The sequence below is a fragment of the Oratosquilla oratoria genome, chromosome 7 (assembly GCF_046742065.1).
Source record: "Oratosquilla oratoria isolate Oo_2021 chromosome 7, ASM4674206v1, whole genome shotgun sequence".
Classification (NCBI taxonomy): domain Eukaryota; kingdom Metazoa; phylum Arthropoda; class Malacostraca; order Stomatopoda; family Squillidae; genus Oratosquilla; species Oratosquilla oratoria.
The window spans coordinates 80,909,061-80,936,519 of record NC_134783.1 but is presented as its reverse complement, the minus strand read 5'-3'; the positions used below and the strand labels follow the sequence as shown (position 1 = coordinate 80,936,519).

Sequence of the window (27,459 nt, the reverse complement as noted above, 5' to 3'; positions counted from 1 at the left end):
ACTTCAATACGGGACTTAAATCTCGCGGGCAGCAGCCAATGCCAGCCGTACGACGTAACGAAATAATATTCGCATCATAAAATATAGTCGCCGCTTATATCGATCGTTCTCTCTTTCACCCGCGAATTTTGAAAACCACAGAGAATGGGATTAAGGGCGCATTTGGGAGAATGTAAAAACACAGGGGCGACTACAATAAATATAATCAAGACGCCGATATGGCAGCGTCGCGAATCCACTTGCTCCTCATGACGCCTACGTGTGCGGCACCGTATGGAAGGGGTTAAAGGGCCAGAGATTTAAAGGTCCGCCCGTCAGTCACGCCCCTTTCTTTGCTATGGTTTGTTTTCCTTGTATTTTGTCGTTTTTTGTTTTTGTTTTTGAGAATTTTATACTCTGATATTGTTGTACGATAGGTTAGGCAGCAGTCACCACACTCAGTGCGATCGAAAAAGGGTTCAGCATATGCGTGCGTCATTTCTCCACGTGCTATCCTGTTTTATACATTTCTTGTTTATAAATTCACTACTCCATAACTAAATATGTCAGATGTGATAGTTGCCGAAGTATTTTGCTCCATTCTGAACCTGAGAAGTGCAAGAATACTCACCTTAGCAAAGGGATTGTAATGCATGTGTACCATTCATTATGTGAAGGATATGGAAGGTTAGGATTGTCACGATTCTCAGTTGGCATGGGTACAAAAGAAATGTAATGAACATCTGCTGCTTACTTCCCAGAAATGGTCAAAGGATTATGTAAGTAGATATGTGCATTTGATACTCTTTGGAGGCACTTTTATGGAGTAGTGAATATATAAACATAAAAATGCTATTTTCTCAAAACTAGTTTTTTCGCACAAAAGTAACTATAACTTCGTGTGTAAATAAGCAATTTTGATCATTCTTGTTGGAAAATGATCGTGATACTTATATCTAACAAAACTAGTAAATTCATTCTTAACCTACTTGATATATATTTTTGACAATTTTTTAAAGTTGTGATTTTTTTTTTTTTTAATTTGCTGTAAGGCTGACTTTCTTTCTTTTTCACTTATAATTACGAGTATACTAGTTTAAGTACATCTGGATGTCTACTAACTGTACACCAAAGGAAATCATTATTCTTCTCATACTTTTGGAAAAATAAACGTTATTTCAAAAATAACTCAAAATTGCAAGTAAATCGTCTGTTGTGTAAAAATTTCTTAATATATTTCAATGCATCCCATTTCCCTGCACATTGTGTTAAATTTTCATTGTCTTACATAAAAAGATAAGGTTGGGAGGACCAGAAATGCATAATCCGATCGAGCGAATCACCGAAATGAGAGTTAACCCCCTTAAACCCCTTCCATACGGTGCCGCACACGTAGGCGTCATGGACTTAGATCTCGGTGGCAGCAACCAATGCCAGCCGTACGACGTGTCGTAATAATACTCGCATCATAAAATATAGTCACCGCTTATATCGATCGTTCTCTCTTCACCTGTGAATTTTGATAACCATAGAAAATGCGATTACAAAAGAATTAGAAAGAATGTCATTATGGAGGGGCGACTACAATAAATATAATCAAGACGCCGATATGGCAGCCTCACGAATACACTCGCTCCCCATGACGCCTACGTGTGCGGCACCGTATGGAAGGGGTTAAAGAGTTCACTCTAAGCACCTCCCTAGGTAAATACAACTAGGTAAATACACATATAAAGGTGGGACACTATGAGCATAGCTCCCCTTCCTGAAAGATACAACTAGGTAAAATACACACACACACACTCACACACAGACACCTTGTACTAGGAGACTTGCCAGGCTTACCCTTACAACTTACTACACAACCCTTCACAGCAATCTTCCACTTCTCTACCCACTGCCCCACAGTTTGAAAACCTTTTAACATGACATATTACTCCCATAGCTTAAGAATACTATACTACTTAAATGGAAATGTAAATGACCTTTTTGCAGAAGGCGTCAGAAGTTCCTGAGCTCCTAAGTGACTCCTCTTTGTCTCGGGTGTGGCACAAGCAGGATGATGAATTCAAGCTCCCCAAAGCTGTTATTTATGTGGAGTTCTTTAGGTAAGATATTGTTATGCAAAGAATTAATAAAAATCAAGGTATAATTTCCCCATCTAGGGTATTGGTTGCATGTTATTAAGGCAAAGTAGCATGCAGTTGATACTTTAGGGTATATATGGGGCTTCCCTACAGACCAGAGCTGCACATCCTTTTGTCTGTGATTGAGGAAGTCTCTGTTCATAGAGAAATGATGACACTTTAATTATATTGCGACTGTCCCTCCGTTATGCTGTCCCTCCCACGCCTTGTTACTGTCCTGTACCATTTCTCTGAATATTCATTTCCTTTTTTTGCCTAACCCTGTGGTGGGGGAAAAGAATGCTGTTACCAAGTCTTTCCACTTGAGTTGTACAAGACGACAGAAAATGGGACGGGGATAGGACTAGGAATCCTGCTACCTGTAGCCCTACAGGGGGCATTCCTAAAAAAAGTAAAGGCATAAGAAGGTCTAGGATCTATCTAACCCATACCCTAAGGTTTGGGTCTTTTAATGTGCGTGGATGTGGTACAGATGAGAGTAAAGGGGAAGAGATAGGCAGTATGTTTGTAAGAAGAAAGATGCGTTGGCATTGAGTGAAACTAAATTGAAAGGGAGGGGCAAGTGTGAGTTTGGGAATGTAGTTGGGAGATTCTCAGGAGCGAAGAGAGGTCAAGGGAGAGAAGGGTGTGTTAATTACGCTGCTACCAACACTTTAAGTTCCCTTCTGTGATATAGTAATTCTTCATTCACTTCAACTTTCTTCATTTTCTTTTTATTCTTTTATGGACCTGGAAAAGGCTTACGACAGGGTAGACAGAAAGGCACTGTGGGAGGTTTTGCGGATATACGGGATAGGAGGAAAGCTTCTAGGAGCTGTCAAGAGTTTTTATGAGAGTAGTAGAGCTTGTGTCAGGATTAGAAATGGAGAGAGTGAGTGGTTCAAGGTAAAGGTGGGACTTTGTCAAGGATGCGTTATGTCACCCTGGCTGTTCAACTTATACATGGATGGGGTAGTGCGAGAGGTAAATGCAAGGGTAGTGGGTCAGGGATTGGAGATGGTTAAAGAAAATGGAGAAAAGTGGGAGGTGAGCCAGCTGTTGTTTGCGGACGACACTGCGCTTGTGGCAGGATCGGAGGAGGGATTGAGGAAGCTGGTGGCAGAGTTTGGGAGAGTGTGTGATAGAAGAAAGCTGAAGATAAATGTGGGTAAAAGTAAGGTGATGAGATGTACAAGGGGTGAAAGTGGCAGTAGACTGGAAGTGAGCATTAAGGGAGAGCGACTGGAGGAATTGGATAGTTTTAGATACTTGGGTGCAAATGTGGCAGGAAAAGGTGGAGTGAAGGTGGAGGTAGAATGTAGATTGAGAGAAGCGAGTAAATGCCTTGTTGGATTAAAAAGTGTAATGAGGAATAGACATTTGGTAATGAATGCTAAGAGGAGACTGTATGAAGGAGTGATTGTGCCAACAGCACTGTATGGGGCAGAAACATGGAACATAAGAGAGAAGGAGTTTGAATGTGTTTGAGATGAGGTGTCTGAGAAGTATGATGGGGGTTACTAGGCTAGATAGAGTGAGAAATGAGGAGGTGAGGAGGAGAACAGGGGTGGAAAGGGTGTTGGGAGATAGGGTTGATGAAAGAGTATTAGGATGGTTTGGACACATGGAAAGAATGAGTGAAGAGACTAGTAAAAGAGGTATGGAAGGCAGATGTGGAGGGAGTGAACATGAAGGGACGTCCTAGGATGAGGTGGATGAATGGGGTGAAGGGGGCTTTGGGGAAGAGGGGAGTGTCTGTTGAGAAAGGACGGGAGAGGACAGAAGACAGGGGTGAATGGAGAATGGTTGTATATGGATGATGTTGTGATGCATGAAGTGGAATGGGCAGATGGGGGGTGAGGTAGTATGTGTGAGCAAATTTTGACGCAGCCCAAAGGGATTTCTCCCCGTCTTCTCCTTTATGCATGGGGGGACGGAGAGGGGGGGTTGCCGATTTAATGAAGCGGCCTTGCTGTGGATGTGCTGTGTCTTGCGACACTGCTTCTGACCCAGGGCAGTGGACAAGGTGCAGGGATGACCCATTATCCGGGAGGTGCTAAGATGAGAGGGAGGGAGGAGGGGTGTGGAATGTATTCAGGGATGGAATGGGTGGGAGTGATTTTATGCATTTTCCTTTTTGGCTACCTCCCTTGTAAGGGGGAAAAAGCCTTGGTACATGTATGTATGTAGTATTATAAGTCACTCATCTGTAGGCCCCATGCCTCTTTTGTAACGTATGCATTTAGTCAAGTTCCATTACTTAATAACGAAGGTGAATTAAATTGAACTTAAACTTTTCTTCACGAATTCTGGTACAACGTATGGTCTTAGGTACACCAAAGGATTCCCACCTGGGATCCTCTTACACCCACCAAGCCAAGCCTGCTTCGACATCACTATTTTATTCATCCAATAACTTTGAACGTTACAAATAAGTGCCACCCTTTAAGGGCATGACTTTACCTCCAAGCACCAATAATTTTTCTCCTCCACCCTTTTCTCCAATCAGAAAGACTGTTATACTGTCTCAAGTAATACTGTTTACGCAAGCAATCTGTCGCAAGCTGAGCGTGGCTTCGTGTTAACATTTTGCAACATCAGCATTCTCTCGATATCCTAACCTATGTTTACAAAACACAAGATGGCAGGCGAGAATATGCAACTCTGCATTTCCTATTCAGCCATTGTTTCAAACATCCAAGTAATAAAATTTGCATATCTTTTCACCTACCCCTGTATCTGCTTAAATGTCTACCTCTATCTACCGGTCTCTTACAGGGCTCGGCAGCTACCCTTGGTTGTCCTGACCAATGATATCTACTACCCTATTACAGGGCTTGCTAGTATATGCTTGGAAATCATTATGTATGAGAAGCTAATCTACCCTTGTATAAACTGGTAAAATGGTATCAGTAAAACATGTCAAACATATACATATGAAAGAAATAAGCAACCCTCCAAATACATAATAATAATTCAAGTAGAGAAATGGTGAATAATATACATGTCAAAATAATAAAGCATATCCCAAAATAGTTTGCAATATGAAATGTAAAATAGATTTGAAAAACTCACTACTTTGATTAAGAACATTAGATTTCAATGGATAATGGTTTCATTATCTTTTCAAAGATGTTAGCAATATGCAATATAATTTAGAAAAGAATTTAAAGTGTCTCTTCTTGCATTTAATTTATTTTTGTTAACACCTAATTAATTTTTTTTTTCAAAGAAACTCTCTCAATGCTTCACAAAATACTTTTTCTATACTTATGTGAATTGTCCTTAAGTATTGGTAAGATTCCAAGTCTGACCACAGCAGGTCCAAGGTCTTCATGTCCCGGCTTGACACCAAGTTCCAGTAGTTTAGGTCTCCCATCCCAAGTATATACATTTGGTCAAATTAATACTATCTGTAAAATACATCAAGATTAATATTCAATTCGTATAGAATATTATCAAAATATTCCCTATACTCTTCTGGTTCATTAAAATTGATACATAGGGTGTCACAACAGTTATTTTCACAAATTTGCAACCTAACTTTCTTCATATCATCTAAATGGCCTATTAATTCTTCCCTATTTTCTAAATGGAATAATTTTATTTTATTTCCACGTGCAAAATCAATTACTCTATATGGACCTGAGTACCTTGGTGAAAGTTTATTATAGGGTGAATGTAGTTTGACCATGACTAAATCTCCTATTTTTAAGTCTAGTTTGTGCTATTTTGTGTTGTTTTTTCATTTACCTAACTCTTTGGTGAATACTTTGAAAAGTATTTATCCTATTTGAGATATAACCATCTATATTATACACAGGTTTTTGCTCTGCAGTCAAGATTTCATATGGAAGAGTTTTGTCTTCCCCAAAAATAATAAAACGGTGTTTCACCTGTTGCTATATTAATTTGGTAGTTCAGAGTACATATAACACAAGGAATCCAAGTATTCAAAGTTATACTATGAGGACTTATCATACTTCTAAGACATATGATAATTTTCTTATTTAACCTCTCTACAACTCCATTACTGTACTTTGTGGATGATTCACTAAAATATTTACTTTCTTTATCTTAAATAAATTCAGTTCCATTATCTGAAACTAAGATCATGAGGAGGAATAGGCGGGGGGGTGGGGGGTGGGGTAGTATGTGTGAGTAAATTTTGACGCAGCCCGAAGGGATTTCTCCCCGTCCTCTCCTTATATGCAAAGGGGGACGGAGAGGGGGGGTCGCCGATTAAATGAAGCGGCCTTGCTGTGGATGTACTGTGTCTTGCGACACTGCTTCTGACCCAGGGCGGTGGGCAGGGTTCAGGGATGACCCGTCATCCAGGAGGTGCTCAGATGAGAGGAAGGGTGTGAGGGGTGTGGAGTGTATTTAGGGATGAAATGGGTGGGAGTGTTTTTGTGCCTTTCCTTTTGTGGCTACCTCCCTTGGAAGGGGGAAAAAGCCTTGGTATATAAAAAAAAAAAAAAAAAAAGATCATATGTGTAGTGAAATTACAGATTATCTGGTCATAGATTACTGAAGCAATAGTTTCAGCTTTCTTATTTAGAATGGGTTGTAAAATACAAAATCTTGAAAAATAATCAATGGCAACAAATACATATTTATATCCATTCTCAGACATAGGTAACTCCAATGTATCTATGTGAACTCTTTCCCAAGGTTTCTGTGGAATGGGATAGGTAAATATAGGAGCAGGTTTTGGTGTATTTCCTTTCACCTTAACACATTTCAAACAATTTTCTATATAATTATATATATCTTTCTTCATACCTGGCCAAAAGTATTTAAGTTGTGCTTGTCTATAAGTTTTATCCTTCCCTGGATGTGAGCTACAATCACTATCATGAAGTAACTTCAATATCTCTTTTACAAGAGTTTGTGGTATTACCAACTGATTTACTGGACCTCTAGAAATATCTTTCCCACTTACAACTGTTTTTCTATACAAAAGTCCATTAGTCAAATGAAATTCCTCTATCTTATACCCCTTTGGTAGTTTTGGAGGATTTCCTCTTGGGTTCATCAAATACTTGGCTAATGAGTCACATGTCTTATCATCCCTCTGTTCTCTTATTAGCATTTCCTCATCTAAGGTTACTAACTCCTCTATACTACAAACAAAATTAATCAACCCTGTCATTGGTTGGCTAATGTTTCTAGAAAGTGCATCTGCCGCAACATTCTTTCTACCCGGAATATATTCAAATTTAACTTCATAGCACTGAAGTGCCACAAACCATATAGCGAATCTGCCCCTAAGATTCTTATGCTTAAATAAGTTCTGAATAGCTGTATGATCAGTCCACACTCTGATTGGATATCCCATTATCATATCTCTTAAAACTTTCTAATGAATATATCATTGCTAATGTTTCTCTGTTATAGAGTGGTTTCTCTCTGCATTATTACAAAGTCTTGAAGTGTAAACTATTGGTTTCAAGGTTCCATTTCTCTCTTGCATAAGTATTCCTCGTAATCCTAAGTCAGATGCAGCAGTGCAAAGAATGAATTCTTTATCATGGTCTGGAAATGTTAGAATTGGAGAACACGTGAGTTTATCTTTAAGCATGTCAAAAGCTTGCTGTTGTGCAGGTCCCCACATGAACTTTGAGTCCTTCCTCAACAAAGAACTTAATGGATTAGCAATGTCAGCATATTGTTGAATAAATTTTCTTTAATATCCTGTCAATCCCAAGAAACTTCTAACTTTTTCTACATAGTTTGGAACTGGAAAATTCTTTACTGCTTCAACCTTTGAATTCACTGTACTAAGTCCATGTCTGTCTATCTTATGTACCAAATAAATGACACTGTCCTCATGGTACTCATTAGGTTTGAGCACCGAATGAGTAACGTGAGTACCTAATGAGTAATGTTTGAGCACCTAATGAGTAACATGAGCACCTAATGAGTAACGTAAAAGTGGGAGATAGTCTAGGCTCTAGCAATCATCAAGAAATAAGATATAATATTATTTGGGAAGAATTAAAAAGTACGAATATAAAAACGTATTTGAAATTGAATATGAAATGTCATGCGGATGATTCGGACATTGTTGAGTCTCTGTGTGTGAACGGGGGTCAGGTCATGACTAGAAGTCAGGTCACGGAGGGTAATATGCATACCTTGGGTCAGGTCATTTGGGGGCGAGGGCTCAACAGACAGGTCAGCAATTTGGATGAAATGTATAGCAATTTAACCGATTTAATTATTAATGCACAAAATAGATTTATCCCCCTGAAGTCAATAAGGAAAAATAGTAATACTCCCAAATGGATGAAGGACAGATTGAAATATGAGATCGGAATGAAAAGAGGACTTTGCGTAAAAATAAAAAATGGGGAAACACACCTTAGATCAAGATATAACGAAATGGCAAAGCTGGTTAAAAAGAATATACGTACAGTGAAACGTAATTATGAAATTAAGGTTGCTAGTCAATCAAGATCCAACCCAAAGGGTTGCTTTCATCTCTATAGAACAGAAAATAAAGAAAGAATAGGACCAATTAAAAACGATGAAAATGTCATGGTAGTATCGGAGGAAAAATGAATGAGGAGTTTAACAATTATTTTCTATCGGTGTTTACTAATGAGAGGCTAGAAAAAGTACCTGACTGCGATCCGATTTTCAGAGGGGATGAAGAAAGTAGTCTATCTAATATCAGCATTAGTAAAGTAGAAGTAGTCAAGCAGATTGAAAGACTTAAAGCTACAAAATCCCCGGGTCCAGACGAAATTTTTCCGAGAATGCTAAAGGAGTGTAAATTTGAAATCTGCGACCAGTTAACTGAAATATTTAATAAATCAGTAGACACTGGTTTTGTGCCTACTGCTTGGAGGCAAGCAAACGTTGTTCCTGTTTTTAAGAAGGGAGATAGATTGTCTGTATGCAACTACAGGCCAATCAGTTTGACATCGGTTATAGGAAAAATGCTTGAATCAATAATAGTAAATAGACTCGGAGAACACATCGAAAGACATAATTTGATTCGTGATTCACAGCATGGTTTCTCCAAGGGTAAGTCATGTGTGACTAATCTTCTATCCCTTTACTCTAAAGTATATAAGGTGTCAGATAACAATGATAATTATGATATTATTTACCTTGACTTTAGCAAAGTGTTCGATAAGGTGCCATACCAGAGACTACTAAATAAAATCAAAGCCCATGGCATAGGAGGAAAAGTGTTAGAATGGATTAGAGCTTGGATTAGTAACAGAAAACAGCGGGTCACCATAAATGGAGTAAAATCTAGGTGGGGCAATGTTACTAGTGGGGTCCCCCAGGGCTCGGTTTTGGGTCCCTTGTTGTTGATTATGTACCTAAACGACTTAGACGACGGGATAAATAGTGATGTTAGTAAGTTTGTGGACGACACTAAAATAGGACGCCTAATTAGGTCAGGAGACAATGCAGAGATTCTGCAGGATGATCTTAACAAATTGTTCATATGGTCATTGAAATGGCAAATGAACTTCAATATCTCAAAGTGTAGTGTATTAAACATAGGGCTACACAACCCCGAAAATAGATACAGCTTAGCTAACACGCCTTTAGAGAAAACTGAGTGCGAGAGAGACTTGGGAGTTCAAGTGTGTCTAGACCTTAAAACCAGGAAACGGTGCATTAGCACCAGGAATAAAGCTAACAGACCATTAGGTTTCATTGCTAGGATGGTAACGAATAGAAGTGCAGAGGTAATTATTAAACTCTATCTAGCGATAGTTACCCATCCTTGACTATACGGTACAGTTTTGGTCTCCGTCCTGCAGAATGGACATCAATTCACTAGAATCAGTACAGAGAAGAATGACCAAAATGATTCATGGACTCAGAAATTTGCCTTACAAAGAGAGGCTTAGGCACCTTAACATACACTCTCTGGAAAGACGCAGAGTGCGGGGTGATCTAATAGGTGTTCAAGTGGATCAAAGGCTTTAATAAGGGTGATGCAAACAAGGTCATCGTATTAAAACAACAGGGCAGGACTTGCAGTAATGGTTATAAACTGGACAAATTTAGATTTAAGAAGGAAATAGGCAAGAATTGGTTTGCTAATAGGGTGGTTGACAAATGGAATAAACTTAGTAACCATGTAGTAAGCGCTGAAACTACCAGTTGTTTTAAGAAACGATTAGATGACTTTATGGATGGGGATGACAGGTGGTGATGGATACGGAGCTGCCTAGTGTAGGCCTTATGGTCTCTTGCAGTCTCCTTTATTCTTATGTTCCTATGTTCTTATGTCACCAGTATATAGTGCATTAAAGCCCTATCTACCACCCTTCCATCCACCACCCTTTCCCATGTGTACTTGTACTTGATTTTTCTTCCTAAACACTATATTTGCTATCATCAACTGTAGACACTTCTCCACCAGCATGTCTCCATTACAATTTTTTTTCCTGGTACTCCACACTGCCCAACCACTCCATCTATTGTTTCCTACGCTAGCATTGAGCTCTCCCAATACCAATACATTGACATTTCTCCCTAAACCCTCTATGCACTCATTTAAATCTATTCAAAATGCCTGCCTTTCCTCTACACTTCTCACTACCAGGCCCATATACACTTTCAGACCCACATCTCCCTTCCTAGTTTCACCTTCATCCACATTAACCTTGAAGAAACCTTCCACTCCACAACACGCTTACTTATCTTTTCACATACTACTATAGCCACCCCTTCTGTCCCTCATCCTCTCTTCATTCCTGACACCCAACTACACTCATAAACTCAAACTCGCCCTTCCATTTCGACTTATCATTCAATGCCAACACCATCTTTCTTTTTAGAAACATACTGTTCATCTCTTCCCACATACATTAAAACCCAAACCTTATGGGCTTGGAAAAATCATGGGAAAAAAGTAATAATAATGAAAAAAAATATTCATTAATATAATTCTTTAATTTTCAGTCCACTGGCTTACCTGGATCCATACCATACCAACTTGTTGCAGATGTTTGTGCAGCTCTTCCGTGATGCCTTAACAGAGTATGCGTATGCGGCAGAACTTGCTGGATTGACCTATTCCCTATCCAATAGCAAGTATGGTTTAACAGTATGTATTCAGTGAATGTATTTTCAATGTATGTTCAGTTTGATATATTATGCCCTCGGCTGAAAATGGTTTCTAAAGTTAAGGTGATTGTGATATATGCCCTTTTCAGTTGAACATCAAAGGCTACAGTGACAAACAGATTGTCCTCCTAGAAAAGATCATTGATCGCATGACAACATTCAAAGTTGACCCAAAGAGATTTGACATCTTGAAGGATGCAGTGAGTAGTATTATGTGATGTTATTATCATTATTTATTCATTTTATTGAGAAATTGGTATCTGAGAATGGATTCAAAGAGGTTATATGAAGAGGTGATTGTGCCTATGTCACAGTATGGGTTGGAGACTTGGATTTGAGAATAGGCAGAAAGGAGAATTTTAAATGTGAGAAGTATCTGAGATATATGGTATGGGTTACAAGGTTGGATAAAGTGAGGAATGAGGTGAGGAGGAGAGTGAGCATGGAAAGGGAGCAGTCAGATAGGGCTGATGAAAGATTGTTAGGATGGTTTGGACACATGGAAAAAATTAGAGAGGATTAGCAAAAGAGGTGTGGAAGACATAGGTGAATGGAGTGAACTTTAAGGAACAACTGGTGATGAGATGGATGGATGAGGTGAAAAGTGCACTAAGTAGAATGAGAATGTCTGTTGAGCAAGCATGGGAAAAGGCAGGGGATAGGGGTGAGTGGACAATGGTTGTGTATGGATGATATTTTGATGCCTCACAAATAGATTTCCCCCAGTCTTATCTATTTTCTGCATGAGAGGATGAAGAGTAGGGTTGCCATGTAAGTGACCCTGCTGTGGATGTGATGTGTCCTACTGCATTGCTTTTGACCTGAGCAGTGGGCAGAGACTGGGATGACCCTTCATCCATGAGGAGCTAAGATAAGAGGGAAACAAGGGTGGTGGAAGTGAGTGGGTGCATGCCTTTGACTTGACTACTTCTCTTATGAGTGGGAAGGAGACCTTGGTATACAGATAGATAGCTGTGTTTGTATGTGTAAAGTAGAAATGCTTTTGTAAACAAGAAGGATAATGAAATCAACTTATTCTTTATAAAACCATCCTTTCTTTTTCTCTAGTATGTTCGTGCTCTCAAGAACTTCAATGCTGATCAACCTCACCAGCATGTTGTTTACTACACATCGCTACTCCTAGCTGAACATGGATGGACCAAAGAGGAGCTACTACAAGCCACTGAAGGTAATTTTGAGGAAACCTTTAATTTGTGTTTTACTGCATATATGTATTTACCTAGGTTACCTAGTCTGGGGTATTGGCTGCATGTTGTGTTAAAGTAGCATGCAGTTGATACTTTAGGGTCTATATGGGGCGCCCCTACGGACCAGAGCCACACATAATTGTGTCTGTGATAGAGGAAAACTGTGTTCATAGAGAAATGATGACACTTTTGTACTACGACTGTCCCTCCGTTATGTTGTCCCCCAACCCATTGTTACTGTCCTGTACCATTTCTCTGAATGTTCATTTCCTTTTTTCGCCTACCCTGTGGTGGGGAAAGAGAATGCTACCACCAAGTCTTTCCACTTGAGTCGTAAAAGGCGACAAAAAATGGGACGGGGGATGGGATTAGGAGTCGTGCTACCTGTAGCCCCAAAAGGGGACATTCCTAAAAATAGTAAAGGCATAAGAGGGTCTGGGAGTTTTCCAATCAGTACCCTAAGGTTTGGGTCTTTTAATGTGCATGGATGTGGTACAGATGAGAGTAAAAGGGAAGAGATAGGCAGTATATTTGTGAGAAGAAAGATGGATGTGTTGGCTTTGAGTGAAACTAAAATGAAAGGGAAGGGCGAGTGTGAGTTTGGGAGTGTAGCTGGGAGGTACTCAGGAGTGAAGAGTGGACAAGGGAGAGAAGGGGTGGCTATACTAGTAAGCGTGTAGTGGAGTGGAAGGAGGTTTCATCAAGGTTGATGTGGATGAATGTGAAGCTGGGAAGGGAGATGTGGGTTTTTGTAAATGCATATGGGCCTGGTAGTGAGAAGAGCCTAGAGGAAAGGGAGGCTTTTTGGGTAGATATAAATGAGTGCATAGAAGGATTAGGAAGAAATGTCAATGTAGTATTGGGAGACCTTAATGCTAAGGTAGGAAATGAACCAATAGACAGAGTGATTTGGAAGTATGGAGTTCCAGGTAAAAATTGTAGTGGAGAATTGATGGTGGAGATATGTCTTGAGAGTTGATAATAGCAAATACAGTGTTTAGAAAGGGTGGTGGATGGAAGGGTGGCAGATAGAGCGTTAATGGACTATATAGTGGTGACCAGGAGTACGATAGGAAGAGTTAAGGATGTACATGTGCTAAGGGGAGAGAGTGGGGGAATATCAGATCATTTTCTGGTGGAAGGTAAATTGAGAGTGGAGAATAGGTGGAGAAAGAGGAAAAGGGTAGAAGGTAGGGAGGTACTTAGAGTGAACTGCTTAAATGAAAAAAAAGAGAATGAGTATGAGAAGAAGCTGAGAGAGGAGTGGGAGGGAGTGAAGGATAGAGTAGAACTAGGAGTGGAGGAGGAATGGGGATGGTTCAAGGAGGGAGTCATAAGGTGTGCAAAGATGGTGTGTGGAGCAAGGAGGGTGGGAGGAAATAGAAGGAAGGGTAGTGAGTAATGGGATGAGGAAGCAAAGAAGGGTGTAGAAGAGAAGAAACAGGCATTCATAGATTGGCTACAAATTAGGACGAGGGAATCGTATAAGAGGTACAAAGTAAAGAGAAGGGAAGTTAAGCATAAGATAAAGGAAGCAAAGAGGAGAGCAGATGTGAAATGGGGTAAGAGTATAACAGAAATTTTTGAAAGTAATGAAAAGACAGGGGTGGAAAGGGAGCTGGGAGATAGGGTTGATGAAAGATTATTAGGATGGTCTGGACACATGGAAAGAATGAGTGAAGAAAGATTAATTAAAGAAGTGTGGAAGGCAGAGGTGGAAGGAGTGAATATGAGGGGGCACCCTAGGATGAGATGGATGGATGGGGTGAAAGGGGCATTACAAAAGAGAGGAATGTCTGTGGAGGAAGGACGGGAGAGGACAGAAGATAGGGGTGAATGGAGAAGGGTTGTGTATAGATGATGCTGTGATGCATGAGGGGGAGTGGGTGGGGGATGGGGGGTGAGGAAGTATGTATGAGAAAAAATTTGATGCAGCCCAAAGGGTTTTCTCCACGTCTTCTCCTTTTCTGTATGGGGGGGACGGAGAGGGGGGGTCGCTGAATTTATGAAGCGGCCTTGCTGTGGATGTGCTGTGTCTTGTGACTGCTTCTGACCCAGGACAGTGGACAGGATGCAGGGATGACCCATCATCCAGGAGGTGCCAAGATAAGAGGGAGGGAGGGTGGAGGGGAGTGGAATATATAGGAAATGGAATGGGTGGGAGTGGTTTCTATGCCTTTTTCTTTTTGGCTACCCCCCCATGTAGGGGGAAAAAGCCTTTGGTATATATATGTATGTAATAAAAAGATGTTTTGGAAAGAAATTAAAAGAGAAAGAGAAGGCGAATCAAGTAGAGAAGAAAAGGTAAAAGGTGCAGATAGAGAGATGATAATGGAAGAGAAGGCTGTGACAGGAAGGTGGGCAGAGTATTTTAGTGAGTTGCTAAATGTGAAGGAAGATAGGGAGGGAAAGGTAGTTGCAGTGGGAAGTGCTAAGAAAATGAGTGATGAGTGAGGAAAATGGAGGAGAAATAGGGAAAGATGAAGCGAATGCAGCTGTTAAGATGATGAGAGCAGGTAAGGCACCTGGGTTGGATGGATGCCATGCAGAATGTCTGAAGATAGGAGGTACAGTTATGGTGAACTGGCTGGTGAGATTATTTAATGTTTAAGAAAGGGTAGAGTGCCGGAGGACTGGAGGAGTGCCTGTATAGTTCCACTTTACAAAGAAAAGGGGGACAAGTGTGAGTGTAGTAGTTTCAGAGGGATCAGCTTGTTGAGTGTAGTTCGGAAAGCTTTTGATTACTTGCCCTGTATTTTTGCTGTGATCATGGAAAAATTAACAAGAAACAAGAGAGTGAAGCGGCAGAATACAGAGAGGGCCCATGAGTGCCTGAAATAGAAACAAGAAGGAAAAAGAAAGAGGAGAAAAGCAGCACAGCTGCACCCACCACTTAGCAAGCATTTACTAGCCACGCCCACCTTACACCTTCACCCACACCACTCACCCTCACCTCACACCTCATCAGCAAAGAAGAGGGAATTGGAGATTTGCTATACATCGCAACCATCAAACAGATGGTTACGAAAATTTAAATCCCCCGTCCTGTAAAGTTTGTTTTTGTTATTTCTATTGTAATATCTTCGGTTGTCCTCCTGGATTTTTTGTAATTTTTGTTTTATTTGAAAGAAAACATCACGATCTTTATTTCCTACAGTGAAAGATAAAAGAAATTTGAATTGAAAAAAGAAAAAAAAAATTATTTATGAAACTGAATTTTGCAGAATTTTTTAATTATTCAGAGAAACAATAAAAAAATCAGAGGTATTAGTTTGAAAAAATGTATTCCATAAGATTTGTTGACCAGACTCCCAGCTTTCATTTCATACCAAGTTGAAAGATGTGGAAGGATTTTCCATTAAGTAATTAGAGCTTCACTAGAGCTCACTATATCTTCATTAAATATTCACTATGCCTTATATATACATGGAAGGAACACAATACCTTGAGGAATTACACACTAATATAAGGAATATTTATACCTATATTCAGTAAACACATATTTGAAAAAAAAATTCACCTACTCTGTAAAGTGATGCGACACTCCCTTAATGGATTTCCAAATAACTTGTAATAGTACTTAGTGTTATTTTTACCTATGTGCATAACCTTGCATTAACTTGTGTTAAATTTCATTAGCCACTTTTCAGACCATAGCTGTAATTTATCTAAATCTTCTTGAATATCTAATTGATTTAAGTGATCATTTGCCATTCTGCATAGTTTTGTATCATCAGCAAATTTGGAGACAATAGATTTTAGTCTGTGGTCTTTTTATTTTTTTATTATTATTTTTTTTTTTCTTTAATACTACGACTGTCCCTCCATTATGCTGTCCCCCAACCCCTTGCTGCTGTCCTGTACCATTTCTCTGAGTATTCATTTTCTGTGGTGGTGGAATTCCCTGTGGTGGGGGAAAAGAATACTGCCACCAAGTATTTCCACTTGGATCGTAAGAGGCGAGAAGAAAGGGACGGGGATTGGGACCAGGCATCCTTCTCCTTGTAGCCCCACAGGGGACATTCCTAAACGAAAAATAAAGGCATAAGAGGGTCTGGGAGTTTTCGGACCAGTACCCTAAGGTTTGGGTCTTTTAATGTGCGTGGATGTGGTACAGATGAGAGTAAAAGGGAAGAGATAGGTAGTATGTGTGTGAGAAGAAAGATGGATGTGTTGGCTTTGAGTGAAACTAAGTTGAAAGGGAAGGGCGAGTGTAAGTTTGGGAGTGTAAGTGGGAGGTTATCAGGAGTGAAGAGAGGGCAAGGGAGGGAAGGAAGGGGTGGCTATTCTAGTAAGTGAAGAGATAAGTAAATGTGTAGTGGAGTGGAAGGAGGTTTCCTCAAGGATAATGTGGATGAAGGTGAAACTGGGAAAGGAGATGTGGATCTTGTAAGTGCATATGGGCCTGGTAGTGAGAAGAGTGTAGAAGAAAGGGAGGCTTTTTGGATATATTTAAATGAGTGCATAGAGGATTTAGGGAGAAATATCAATGTAATAGTATTGGGAGACCTTAATGCCAGGGTAGGAAATGGTCCAGTTGAGGGAGTGGTTGAGAAATGTGGAGTTCCAGGAAAGAATCGTAGTGGAGAGTTGATGGTGGCAATGTGTCTAGAGAGTTGATGATAGCAAATACAGTGTTTCGGAAGCAAGTCAAGCATAGGTACACATGGGAGAGGGTGGTGGATGGAAGGGTGGTAGATAGTGTTGATGGATTATGTAGTGGTAAATAGGATTATGATAGGAAGAGTTAAGGATGTACATGTGCTAAGGGGAGAGGGTGGGGGAATATCAGATAATTTTTTGGTGGAAGGTAAGTTGAGAGTGGAGGATAGATGGAGAAAGAGGAAAGGGACAAAAGGTAGGGAGGTGCTTAGAGTGAACTCTTTAAATGAAAAGGAAAAGGAGAAGGAGTACAAGAAGAAGCTGAAGGAAGAGTGGGAGGGAGTGAAGGATAGAGTGGAGCTAGGTGTGAAGGAGGAATGGCGATGGTTCAAGGAGGGAGTCACAAAGTGTGCAAGGATGGTGTGTGGAACAAGAAGGACAGGAGGAAATAGAAGGAAGGGTAGTGAATGGTGGGATGAGGAAACAAAGAAGGTTGTAGAAGAGAAGAATCGAGCTTTCACAGATTGGTTACAAAATAGGACGAGGGAGTCATATGAGAGGTACAAAGAAAAGAAAAGAGAAGTAAAGCAAAAGGTAAAGGAGGCAAAGAGGAGAGCAGATGTGAAGTGGGGTAAGAGTATGACAGAAAATTTTGAAAGTAATAAAAAGATGTTTTGGAAAGAAATGAAGAGAGGAAGAGGAGGCGAATCAAGTAGAGAAGAAAAGGTAAAAGGTGCAGATGAAGAGATGATAATGGAAGAGAAGGCAGTAAGGGGAAGATGGGCAGAATATTTTAGGGAGTTGCTAAATGTGAAGGATGATAGGGAGGGAAAGATAGTTGCAGTGGAAAATGCTAAGAAAATGAGAGTGATGAGTGAGGAAAATGGAGGAGAAATAAGGAAGGATGAAGTGAAGGCAGTTGTTAAGATGATGAAAGCAGGTAAGGCACCTGGTGTGGATGGATGCCATGCAGAATGTTTAAAAAAAGGAGGTACAGTGATGGTGGACTGGCTGGTGAGGTTATTTAATGTTTGCTGGAGAGAGGGTAGAGTGCCGGAGGACTGGAGGAGTGCCTGTATAGTTCCACTTTACAAGGGAAAAGGGGACAAGTGTGAATGTAGTAGTTTCAGAGGGATTAGCTTGTTAAGTGTAGTTGGGAAGGCTTATGGGAGGATCTTGATTGAGAGGATTAGGAGAGGAACAGAGGGAGTAATTGGTGAGGAACAGTGTGGTTTTAGGATGGGTAGAGGTTGTGTAGATCAGATCTTTGTGGTAAGACAAATATGTGAGAAAGCTATAGGAAAGGGGAAGGATGTATTTTGGGCTTTTATGGATCTGGAAAAGGCTTACGATAGGGTAGACAAAAAGGCACTGTGGGAGGTTATGCAGATATATGGGATAGGAGGAAAGCTTCTCGGAGCTGTCAAGAGTTTTTATGAGAGTAGTAGAGCTTGTGTCAGGATTAGAAATGGAGAGAGTGAGTGGTTCGAGGTAAAGGTGGGACTTCGTCAAGGATGCGTTATGTCGCCCTGGCTGTTCAACTTATACATGGATGGGGTGATGCGAGAGGTAAATGCAAGGGTAGTGGGTCAGGAATTGGAGGTGGTTAAAGAAAATGGAGAAAAGTGGAAGGTGAGTCAGCTGTTGTTTGCGGACGACACTGCGCTCGTGGGAGGATCGGAGGAGGGATTGAGGAAGTTGGTGACAGAGTTTGGGAGAGTATGTGATAGAAGAAAGCTAAAGATAAATGTGGGTAAAAGTAAGGTGATGAGATGTACAAGAGGTGAAAGTGGCAGTAGACTGGAAGTGAGCATTAAGGGAGAGCGACTGGAGGAAGTGGATAGTTTTGGATACTTGGGTGCAAATGTGGCAGGAAAAGGTGGAGTGAAGGTGGAGGTAGAATGTAGATTGAGAGAAGCGAGTAAATGCCTTGGTGGATTGAAGAGTGTAATGAGGAATAGACATTTGGGAATGGATGCAAAGAGGAGACTGTATGAAGGAGTGATTGTGCCAACAGCACTGTATGGGGCAGAAACATGGAACATAAGAGAGGAAGAGAGAAGGAGTTTGAATGTGTTTGAGATGAGGTGTCTGAGAAGTATGATCGGGGTTACTAGGCTAGATAGTGAGAAATGAGGAGGTGAGGAGGAGAACGGGGGTGGAAAGGGAGTTGGGAGATAGGGTTGATGAAAGAGTATTAGGATGGTTTGGACACATGGAAAGAATGAGTGAAGAAAGACTAGTAAAAGATGTATGGAAGGCAGATGTGGAGGGAGTGAACATGAGGGGACGTCCTAGGATGAGGTGGATGGATGGGGCGAAGGGGGCTTTGGGGAAGAGGGGAATGTCTGTTGAGGGAGGACGGGAGAGGACAGAAGACGGGCGAATGGAGAATGGTTGTATATGGATGATGTGATGCATGAGGTGGAATGGGCGGGGGGATGGGTGGTGAGGTAGTATTTGTGAGCAAAATTTGACGCAGTCTGAAGGGCTCCCCATCTTCTCTTTTTATGCATGGGGGGACGGAGAGTGGGGGTCGCTGATTTAATGAAGCGGCCTTGCTGTGGATGTGCTGTGTCTTGCGACACTGCTTCTGACCCAGGGCAGTGGACAAGGTGCAGGGGTGACCCGTCATGCGGGAGGTGCTAAGATAAGAGGGAGGGTGGAGGGGTGTGGAGTGTATTCAGGGATGGAATGGGTGGGAATGATTTTATGCCTTTTCCTTTTCGGCTACCTCCCTTGTAAGGGGGAAAAAGCCTTGGTATATGTATGTATGTATGTTCTTTTTCTTTAACTTATGCTATATCCTTTGGAACCAATTAATGACATAATGTGAGGTATATCTGTATTGCAAACTTTACTTTGAATTTCAAGATCATGATAATACAACATCTTCATTGATTGTAGGGTGGGTGGTTATGCTATAACTTAGCTACTCCCCTTTTAAGGGGGAAAGGCTCTGGTATATGTATGTTATTTTAATTTTACCTTTTATTTTCTAGATTTGTCTGTGGAAGGAATGGAAGGTTTTATACCCCGCTTTTTGACGAATCTGCATCTTGAATTTTTGATCCATGGTAATGTAACCAAAGAGCAAGCATTAGATCTTGCCACATTGGTTGAAGAAAAGTTAACCTCAGTCTCAAGCACAAAGCCACTTCTACCATCACAGCTCAGGAGGGAAAGAGAATTCCAACTTGATGATGGTATGTCCTACTATAGTTATCAGTATATCTTTGTCTCTCAGCCCATGGGAGTGGAGGAAAGAAGTAATTACCATTCACACCCAAGACATAACCTCCTCCCCCCCATATATATATATATATATATATATATATATATATATATATATATATATATATATATATATATATATATATATATATATATATATATCTCTCTCTCTCTCTCTCTCTCTCTCTCTCTCTCTCTCTCTCTCTCTCTCTCTTTCTCTCTCTCTCTCTCTCTCTCTCTCTCTCTCTCTCTCTCTCTCTCTCTCTCTCTCTCTCTCTCTCTCTCTCTCTCTCTCCCTTAATTTTTATTTCTCCCTTTCTTCTCTAGTGCAATGCATTACCCTCCAGATCCAAATTTAAATCTTGCAGTTGCATACACACGTCTCTTAACTTTAAGTTAGCCCAGCATTCTTTCCCCTTCCCCCTTCTCACTCAACCCACCATTGCTGCCTCCTTCTTCTTGTCTTTCTCCATTTTACAACTATGCCCAATCTCCCCTTCTACCACTTTCAATTGGTGATATAGAAACGGCCCCACACTAATACAGCATAGTCACCCGCCCAAATTTTCTTCCCAGAGAGATCTGTGGGAGGGCCTAAGGATTTGTAAACCATTGTGGGACTTACTTTCAACATAATTGTGGTAATATAATTGGAGTAGAAATTGCTATTTTCAGTTGCTATAATTTTTTATTAGAAATGGAAAGAGTGAGTGGTTTGACATAAATATGGGACTTAGCCAGGGATGTGTCATATTCAATTTATACATGGATGGAGTGGTGCAAGAGGTAAATGCAAGGGGATTGGAGATGGTTAAAGAAAATGGGAAAAAATGGGAGATAAGCCAGTTGTTGTTTACTGATGACACTGTGTTTGTAGAAGGGTCAGAGGAAGTTAGTGATGGAGTTGGGGAAGGTGTGTGAAAGAAGGAAGTTGAAGATAAATGTGGGTAAAAGTAAGGTGATAAGATGTACAAGAGGAGAGGATGGCAGCAAATTGGAAGTGAGTATTAAGAGAGGCTGGAGGAAGTGGATAGCTTTAGACACTTGGGGCGAATGTGGTGGGAAAGGGAGGAGTGGAGGTAGATTGTAGATTGAGAGAATCAAGTAAATGCCTTGGTGGGTTAAAAAGTGTAACGAGAAATAAACATTTGAGAATGGATGTTAAGAGGAGATAGCATGAAGAGGTGATTGTGCTGACAGCACTGTATGGGGCAGAAACATTGAACATAAGAGAGGGAGAGTTTAAATGTGTTTTAAATGTGTTTGAGATGAAATGCCTGAGAAGTATGATAGGGGTTACTAGGCTGGATAGAATGAGAAATGAGGAGCTGAGGATTAGAGTCAGGGTGGAAAAGATGGGAGATAGGGTTGATGAAAGAGTATTGGGATGGTTTGGACACATGGAAAGAATAAGTGAAGAAAGATTAGTAAAAGAAGTGTAGAAGGAAGGCAGAGGTGGAAGGAGTGAACATGAGAGGGAGACCAAAGATGGGATAAGATGGATGGGTGGGGTAAAAGGGGTGTTGGGAAAGAGAGGGATGTCTGTTGGGGAAGGAAGAAGACAGAAGATAGGGGTGAGTGGAGAATGGTTGTGTATAGATGATGATGATGTGATGCATGGAAGGGATTGGGTGGGGTATGGGGGGGTGTTAGAAAGTATGTGTTAATTATATTCTGAATCCAGCCCAAAGAGATTTCTCCCCATCTTCTTGTCTTCTCTTTTTATTTATTTATTTTTTTTTTTGCATGAGGGGACGGAGAAGGGGGGTCACCGATTAACCCCTTCACTCCGGGGCACATCGCACGTCTGGCAGCATTAGCTGCCAGATGTGTGATGTTGTGTCATAATAATCGCATTATAAAAATAAAGTCACTGCTCAATCGCTCATTCTCTTTCACCCGTGAATTTTGATAACCATAGAAAATGTGATGAAGCCAGTTTAGAGAGAATGAGGGTCATGCAGGTACGACTACAATAAATATAATCAAGACGCCGACGTCGGCATCATCGCATACCCACTTTCTCCTCATGACGCCTATGTAGGCGTTACCATATGGAAGTGGTTAGATGAAGCTGCCTTGCTGTGGATGTGTTGTGTTTTGCTGCATTGCTTCTGACCCAGGGTAGTGGGCGTGATGCAGGGATGACATGTCATCCAGGAGGAGCCAAGAAAAGAGGGAAGGAGGGAGGGGTGGTGCATAGGAGTGGATTATGTGGAGATTAAATGGGTGGGAGTGGATTTATGCCTTTGACTTTGGCTACCTCCCTTGTAAGAGGGAAAGAACCCTTGGTATATGTATGTATATTTTAGGGAGTTGCTAAATGTGAAGGAGGATAGGGAGGGAAAGGTGCAGTGGGAAGTGCTAAGAAAATGACCGTGATGAGCGAGGAAAATGGAGGAGAAATAAGGAAGGATGAAGTGAAGGCAGTTGTTAACCACTTCACTACGGGACTTAAATCTCGCGGGCAGCAGCCCATGCCAGCCGTACGGCGTGTCGTAATAATACTCGCATCATAAAATATAGTCACGGCTTATATCGATCGTTCTCTCTTTCACCCGTGAATTTTGAAAACCACAGAGAATGAGATTAAGAGCAGATTAGGGAGAATGTAAAAACACAGGGGCGTCTACAATAAATATAATCAAGACGCCGATATGGCAGTGTCGCGAATCCACTTGCTCCTCATGACGCCTACGTGTGCGGCACCGTATGGAAGGGGTTAAGATGAGAGCAGGTATGGCATCTGGTCTGTATGGATGCCATGCAGAATGTCTGAAAAAAGGAGGTACAGTAATGGTGGACTGGCTGGTGAGGTTATTTAATGTTTGAGAGAGGGTAGATTGCTGGAGGGCTGGAGTGCCTGTATAGTTCCACTTTACAAGGGAAAAGGGGACAAGTGTGAGTGTAGTAGTTTCAGAGGGATTAGCTTAAGTGTAATAGTTTCAGAGGGATTAGCTTGTTAAGTGTAGTTAGGGCTAATGGGAGGATCTTGATTGAGAGGATTAGGAGAGGAACAGAGGGAGTAATTGGTGAGGAACAGTGTGGATTTAGGACAGGTAGAGGTTGCATAGATCAGATTTTTGTGGTAAGACAGATATGTGAGAAAGCTATAGGAAAAGGTAAGGATGTTTTTTGGGCTTTTATGGATCTGGAAAAGGCTTATGACAGGGTAGACAGGAAGGGAATGTGGGAGGTTTTGCAGATATATGGGATAGGAGGAAAGCTTTGAGGAGCTGTCATGAGTTTTTACGAGAGTAGTAGTGTGTGTGTCAGGAAAATGGAGAGAGTAAGTGGTTCGAGGTAAAGGTGGGCCTTTGTCAGGGATGTGTTATGTTGCCCTGGCTGTTCAATTTATACATGGATGGGGTGATGTGAGATGTAAATGCAAGGGTAGTGGGTCAGGGATTGGAGATGGTTAAAGAAAATAGAGAAAAGTGGGAGGTGAGCCAGCTGTTGTTTGCGGATGACACTGCGCTTGTAGCAGGATCAGAGGAGGGATTGAGGAAGTTGGTGACAGAGTTTGAGAGTGTGTGAAAGAAGGAAGTTGAAGGTAAATATGGGTAAAAGTAAGGTGATGAGATGTACAAGAGGTGAAAGTGGCAGCAGACTGGAAGTGAGCATTGAGGGAGAGAGACTGGAGGAAGTGGATAGTTTTAGATATTTGGGTGCAAATGTGGCAGGAAAGCGAGTGGAGGTGGAGGTAGAATGTAGATTGAGAGAAGTGAGTAAATGCCTTGGTGCATTAAAAAGTGTAATGAGAAATTGACATTTGGTAATGGATGCTAAGAGGAGGTTGTATGAAGGAGTGATTGTGCCAACAACACTGTATGGGGCAGAAACATGGAACATAAGAAAGGAGTTTGAATGTGTTTGGCACAAGGTGTCTGAGAAGTATGATAGGGGTTACTAGGCTAGATAGAGTGAGAAATGAGGAGGTGAGGAGGAGAACGGGGATGGTAAGGGAGTTGGGAGATAGGGTGGATAAAAGAGTATTGGGATGGTTTGGACACATGGAAAGAATGAGTGAAGAAGGACTTGTAAAAGGGGTATTGAAGGCAGATGTGGAGGGAGTGAACATGAGGGGACAACATAGGATGAGATGGATGGATGGGGTAAAAGGTGCTTTGGGGAAGAGGGGAATGTCATTTGAGGAAGGACAGGAGAGGACAGAAGACAGGGGATAATGGAGAATGGTTGTATATGGATGATGTGATCCATGAGGTGGAATGGGTAGGGGATGGGGGGTGAGTTGATATGTGCGAGAAAAAAATTGACGTAGCCCGAAGGGATTTCTCCCCATCTTCTCCTTTTCTGCATGGGTGTGTGTGTGTGTGTGGGGGGACGGATAGGGGGGTCACTGATTTAATGAAGCGGCCTTGCTGTGGATGTGCTGTGACTTGCGACACTGCTTCTGACCCAGGGCAGTGGACAAGATGCAGGGATGACTTGTCATCCAGGAGGTGCCAAGATAAGAGGGAGGGTAGAGGGTGGAGGGGAGTGGAGTGTATTAGGGATGGAATGGGTGGGAATGGTTTTTATGCCTTTGTTTTTTGGTTACCTCCCTTTATAAGGGGAAAAAGCCTTTGGTATATGTATGTATGATTTTCATTTATAATACTTTTATTTCACAGGGTGTAGTTACATTTATCAAGCTGAGAATTCTGTTCATCGAAGTTCAGCAGTTGAAACCTATTTTCAGTGTGGCATGCAGGGCACACATCAGAATATGTTGTTAGAGCTTTTGTGCCAGATATTTGCTGAGCCAGCCTTTGATGAACTCAGAACTAAAGTAAGTGTGAGGTTGGATATTAATTTCTTTTACACGTTGGCATACCTTAAATGTTTTTGTTATTCCTTTGAGAGAGAGGATATCACAATCTAAATGGATTTGTTCCTCAGGTGTCGGTTAAGTAAAATCATTGAATCACCAAATTAAAAGAAAATGTAAAATGTGTCATGATTTTAAAAGTTACTTTTTTATTATTGATGTTATAGGCATTCTTTTTGTCATGTAATCCTTTTGGTGAACATTGGTGTTCAACTTCCATAGGAGCAATTGGGCTACATTGTCTGGAGTGGTGTGCGCCGTGCCAATGGTACTCAAGGTCTCCGAATAATTATTCAGGGTGATAAGTCGCCAGAATATTTGGATTCACGTATTGAGACATTCCTACATAAGATGGGGGTAAGTGTAATCAAATTCTTCATAAAATTTACTTATGTTTTCAGAAAATAGGCAAAATTATGGTTTTTGTTTTGGACCTTGGAAATTTAGATTAAAAATGTTGGGTAAGTTTTCTATCCACAGTGAAGATCAGTATTGGACCAATTCTCTAGTAGTATGGATTCTTTGTATTCAGAACATGAGGTTGGTACTTGGTATCATATGACATGTCTGTGGCTTTAGGTTATGTCTATCTTTATACCAAGAGTTTTTTCCCTCTCATAAGGGAAGTAGCCAAGTCAAAGGCACATACTTATTGCCGCCCATTCCACTCCTATCCACCACCCTTTCCTCCATCTCATCTTAGCTCTTCATGAATGATTGGTCATCCCTGTATCCCACCTACTGCCCTGGGTCAGAAGAATACATCAAGACTACAGTACATCCACAGCAAGGGCCATTTCACTTAATCAGCACCCTCCCCCCCTCCCCTCATGCAGAAAAATAGAAAATGTGGAGAAATCACTTTGGGCTGCATCAAAATATCATTCACACATAAACAACCTCACCCCACCCCCTGCCCCTCCCTTGCATAACAGTATCATCTATACACAGCCACTCTCCACTCATCCCTATCTCCTGCCTTCTCCCATCCTTGCTCAACAGACATTCCCCTCTTTCTCAATGGCCTCTGTGCCCCATCCATCCATCTCATCCTTGGTTGTCCCCTCAAATTCACTCCCTCTACCTTTAGGTTATGTACAAATTAAACTTGTGTGAAAGGGGCATAAAAAAGGAACTCCAGCATTATACTATACAGAAATCTTCCACCTCCCACCATTACCCTAGAACACTTCCATACAAAAACATATTCACACCCAGATCACAAGGCAAGCACTCCAAGGTAAGATTACCAAACCTAGTACACCTTACTCTCTCAGACACTAGCCCTACTGAGAAATCATTCCCCTAATAGGTAAGAATCACAGTGGCAAAACTGCATTCAGATCTTCACCCAGCACTAAAGAAGTGCCAACACAGAATCAGTCTGGCCACAGATTTGAATTGTCACTCAAAAGATACTGAACATCTCATTCTACACTGCCCTGCCCTCATCCTATCCAGACAGCAGTACAATGTACCCTCCTTGAGGGAGTGGTGCCACTTGCATAAGACCAGGTGGCTGGGGATTTCTTGTGGCTGTTTGGACCCTAATACTTGGGGTTAAGGGATAGTCCCATGACATAGATGCTGCCACACCAGGACTTCTCTCCCTTGAAAGCCAGAATGCGGTGCAGCCACCTTCTTGCCCCTCAAAGCTACCAGAAGAGGCTAGATGACTGTATCACAGATAACTGTCCAGGATGCAACACTTCATCCCATACTATACAACACATAGAAGACTGCATTATACACACCAACAACACAATATACATTCTTTAAAGGATTTGTGGGAAAACCCTGTTACAGCCATGGTATTCCTCAGTGAGATGACTATTTGACCACTCTAGGGAATGACAACAACAACCCTTCTTGAGTGATATGTGAGCAGAGCCGGTGGCCATTACTGGTTACCTGGGGGGCCATGGGTCTCCTGTACAGGGTGTTTGGGATAAATTTGATAATTTTTTGTTTATTTCAGAACCATTCAAAGGATTTAATAGTGGTAAAGTCCAACAGATAGGTGAATCTGTGTACTATTGGTACTATTGGTGGGTGTGAGAGCTAGACCATGGGCATCTGAAAAGTGCCATAATATTGGAAGAGAGACCTGCATCATGATGAGTCACATCAGATTAAAAATATTTGAAGTCTTAGCTGCAGCTCAGTGCTCCTTGAATACCATGAAGGCCGTGAGATGTGAGCTGGAGAATTACAACGGAGATGTGGAAGGAGTGGCTAACAGGAAGGATCATAGCAGGCATTCTGACTCTGCACAACAATATTTGTCGAAGCTGCAAAAAAAGGTGCTGCAAGATCCAGGCAAGGCAATGCGGACTTTGGCAAGAGAGATGGGTATTGGAGTGGCGACTATGAA

The 27,459-nt window shown here is 41.3% G+C and overlaps 1 protein-coding gene across 2 annotated transcripts in view; it reads left to right on the top strand.

Annotated features, from left to right (window-relative positions):
* Ide (Insulin degrading metalloproteinase) overlaps positions 1–27,459 on the top strand; it is a 66,492-nt gene that overhangs the window by 26,740 nt on the left and 12,293 nt on the right. For both annotated transcript variants that reach the window (XM_076188431.1, XM_076188432.1), the window contains exons 11-17: positions 1,975–2,087; positions 11,046–11,190; positions 11,300–11,410; positions 12,279–12,399; positions 20,023–20,226; positions 24,889–25,046; positions 25,308–25,442. In XM_076188431.1, coding sequence (XP_076044546.1) covers positions 1,975–2,087; positions 11,046–11,190; positions 11,300–11,410; positions 12,279–12,399; positions 20,023–20,226; positions 24,889–25,046; positions 25,308–25,442 — 987 coding nt within the window. The remainder of the gene's footprint in view (positions 1–1,974; positions 2,088–11,045; positions 11,191–11,299; positions 11,411–12,278; positions 12,400–20,022; positions 20,227–24,888; positions 25,047–25,307; positions 25,443–27,459) is intronic.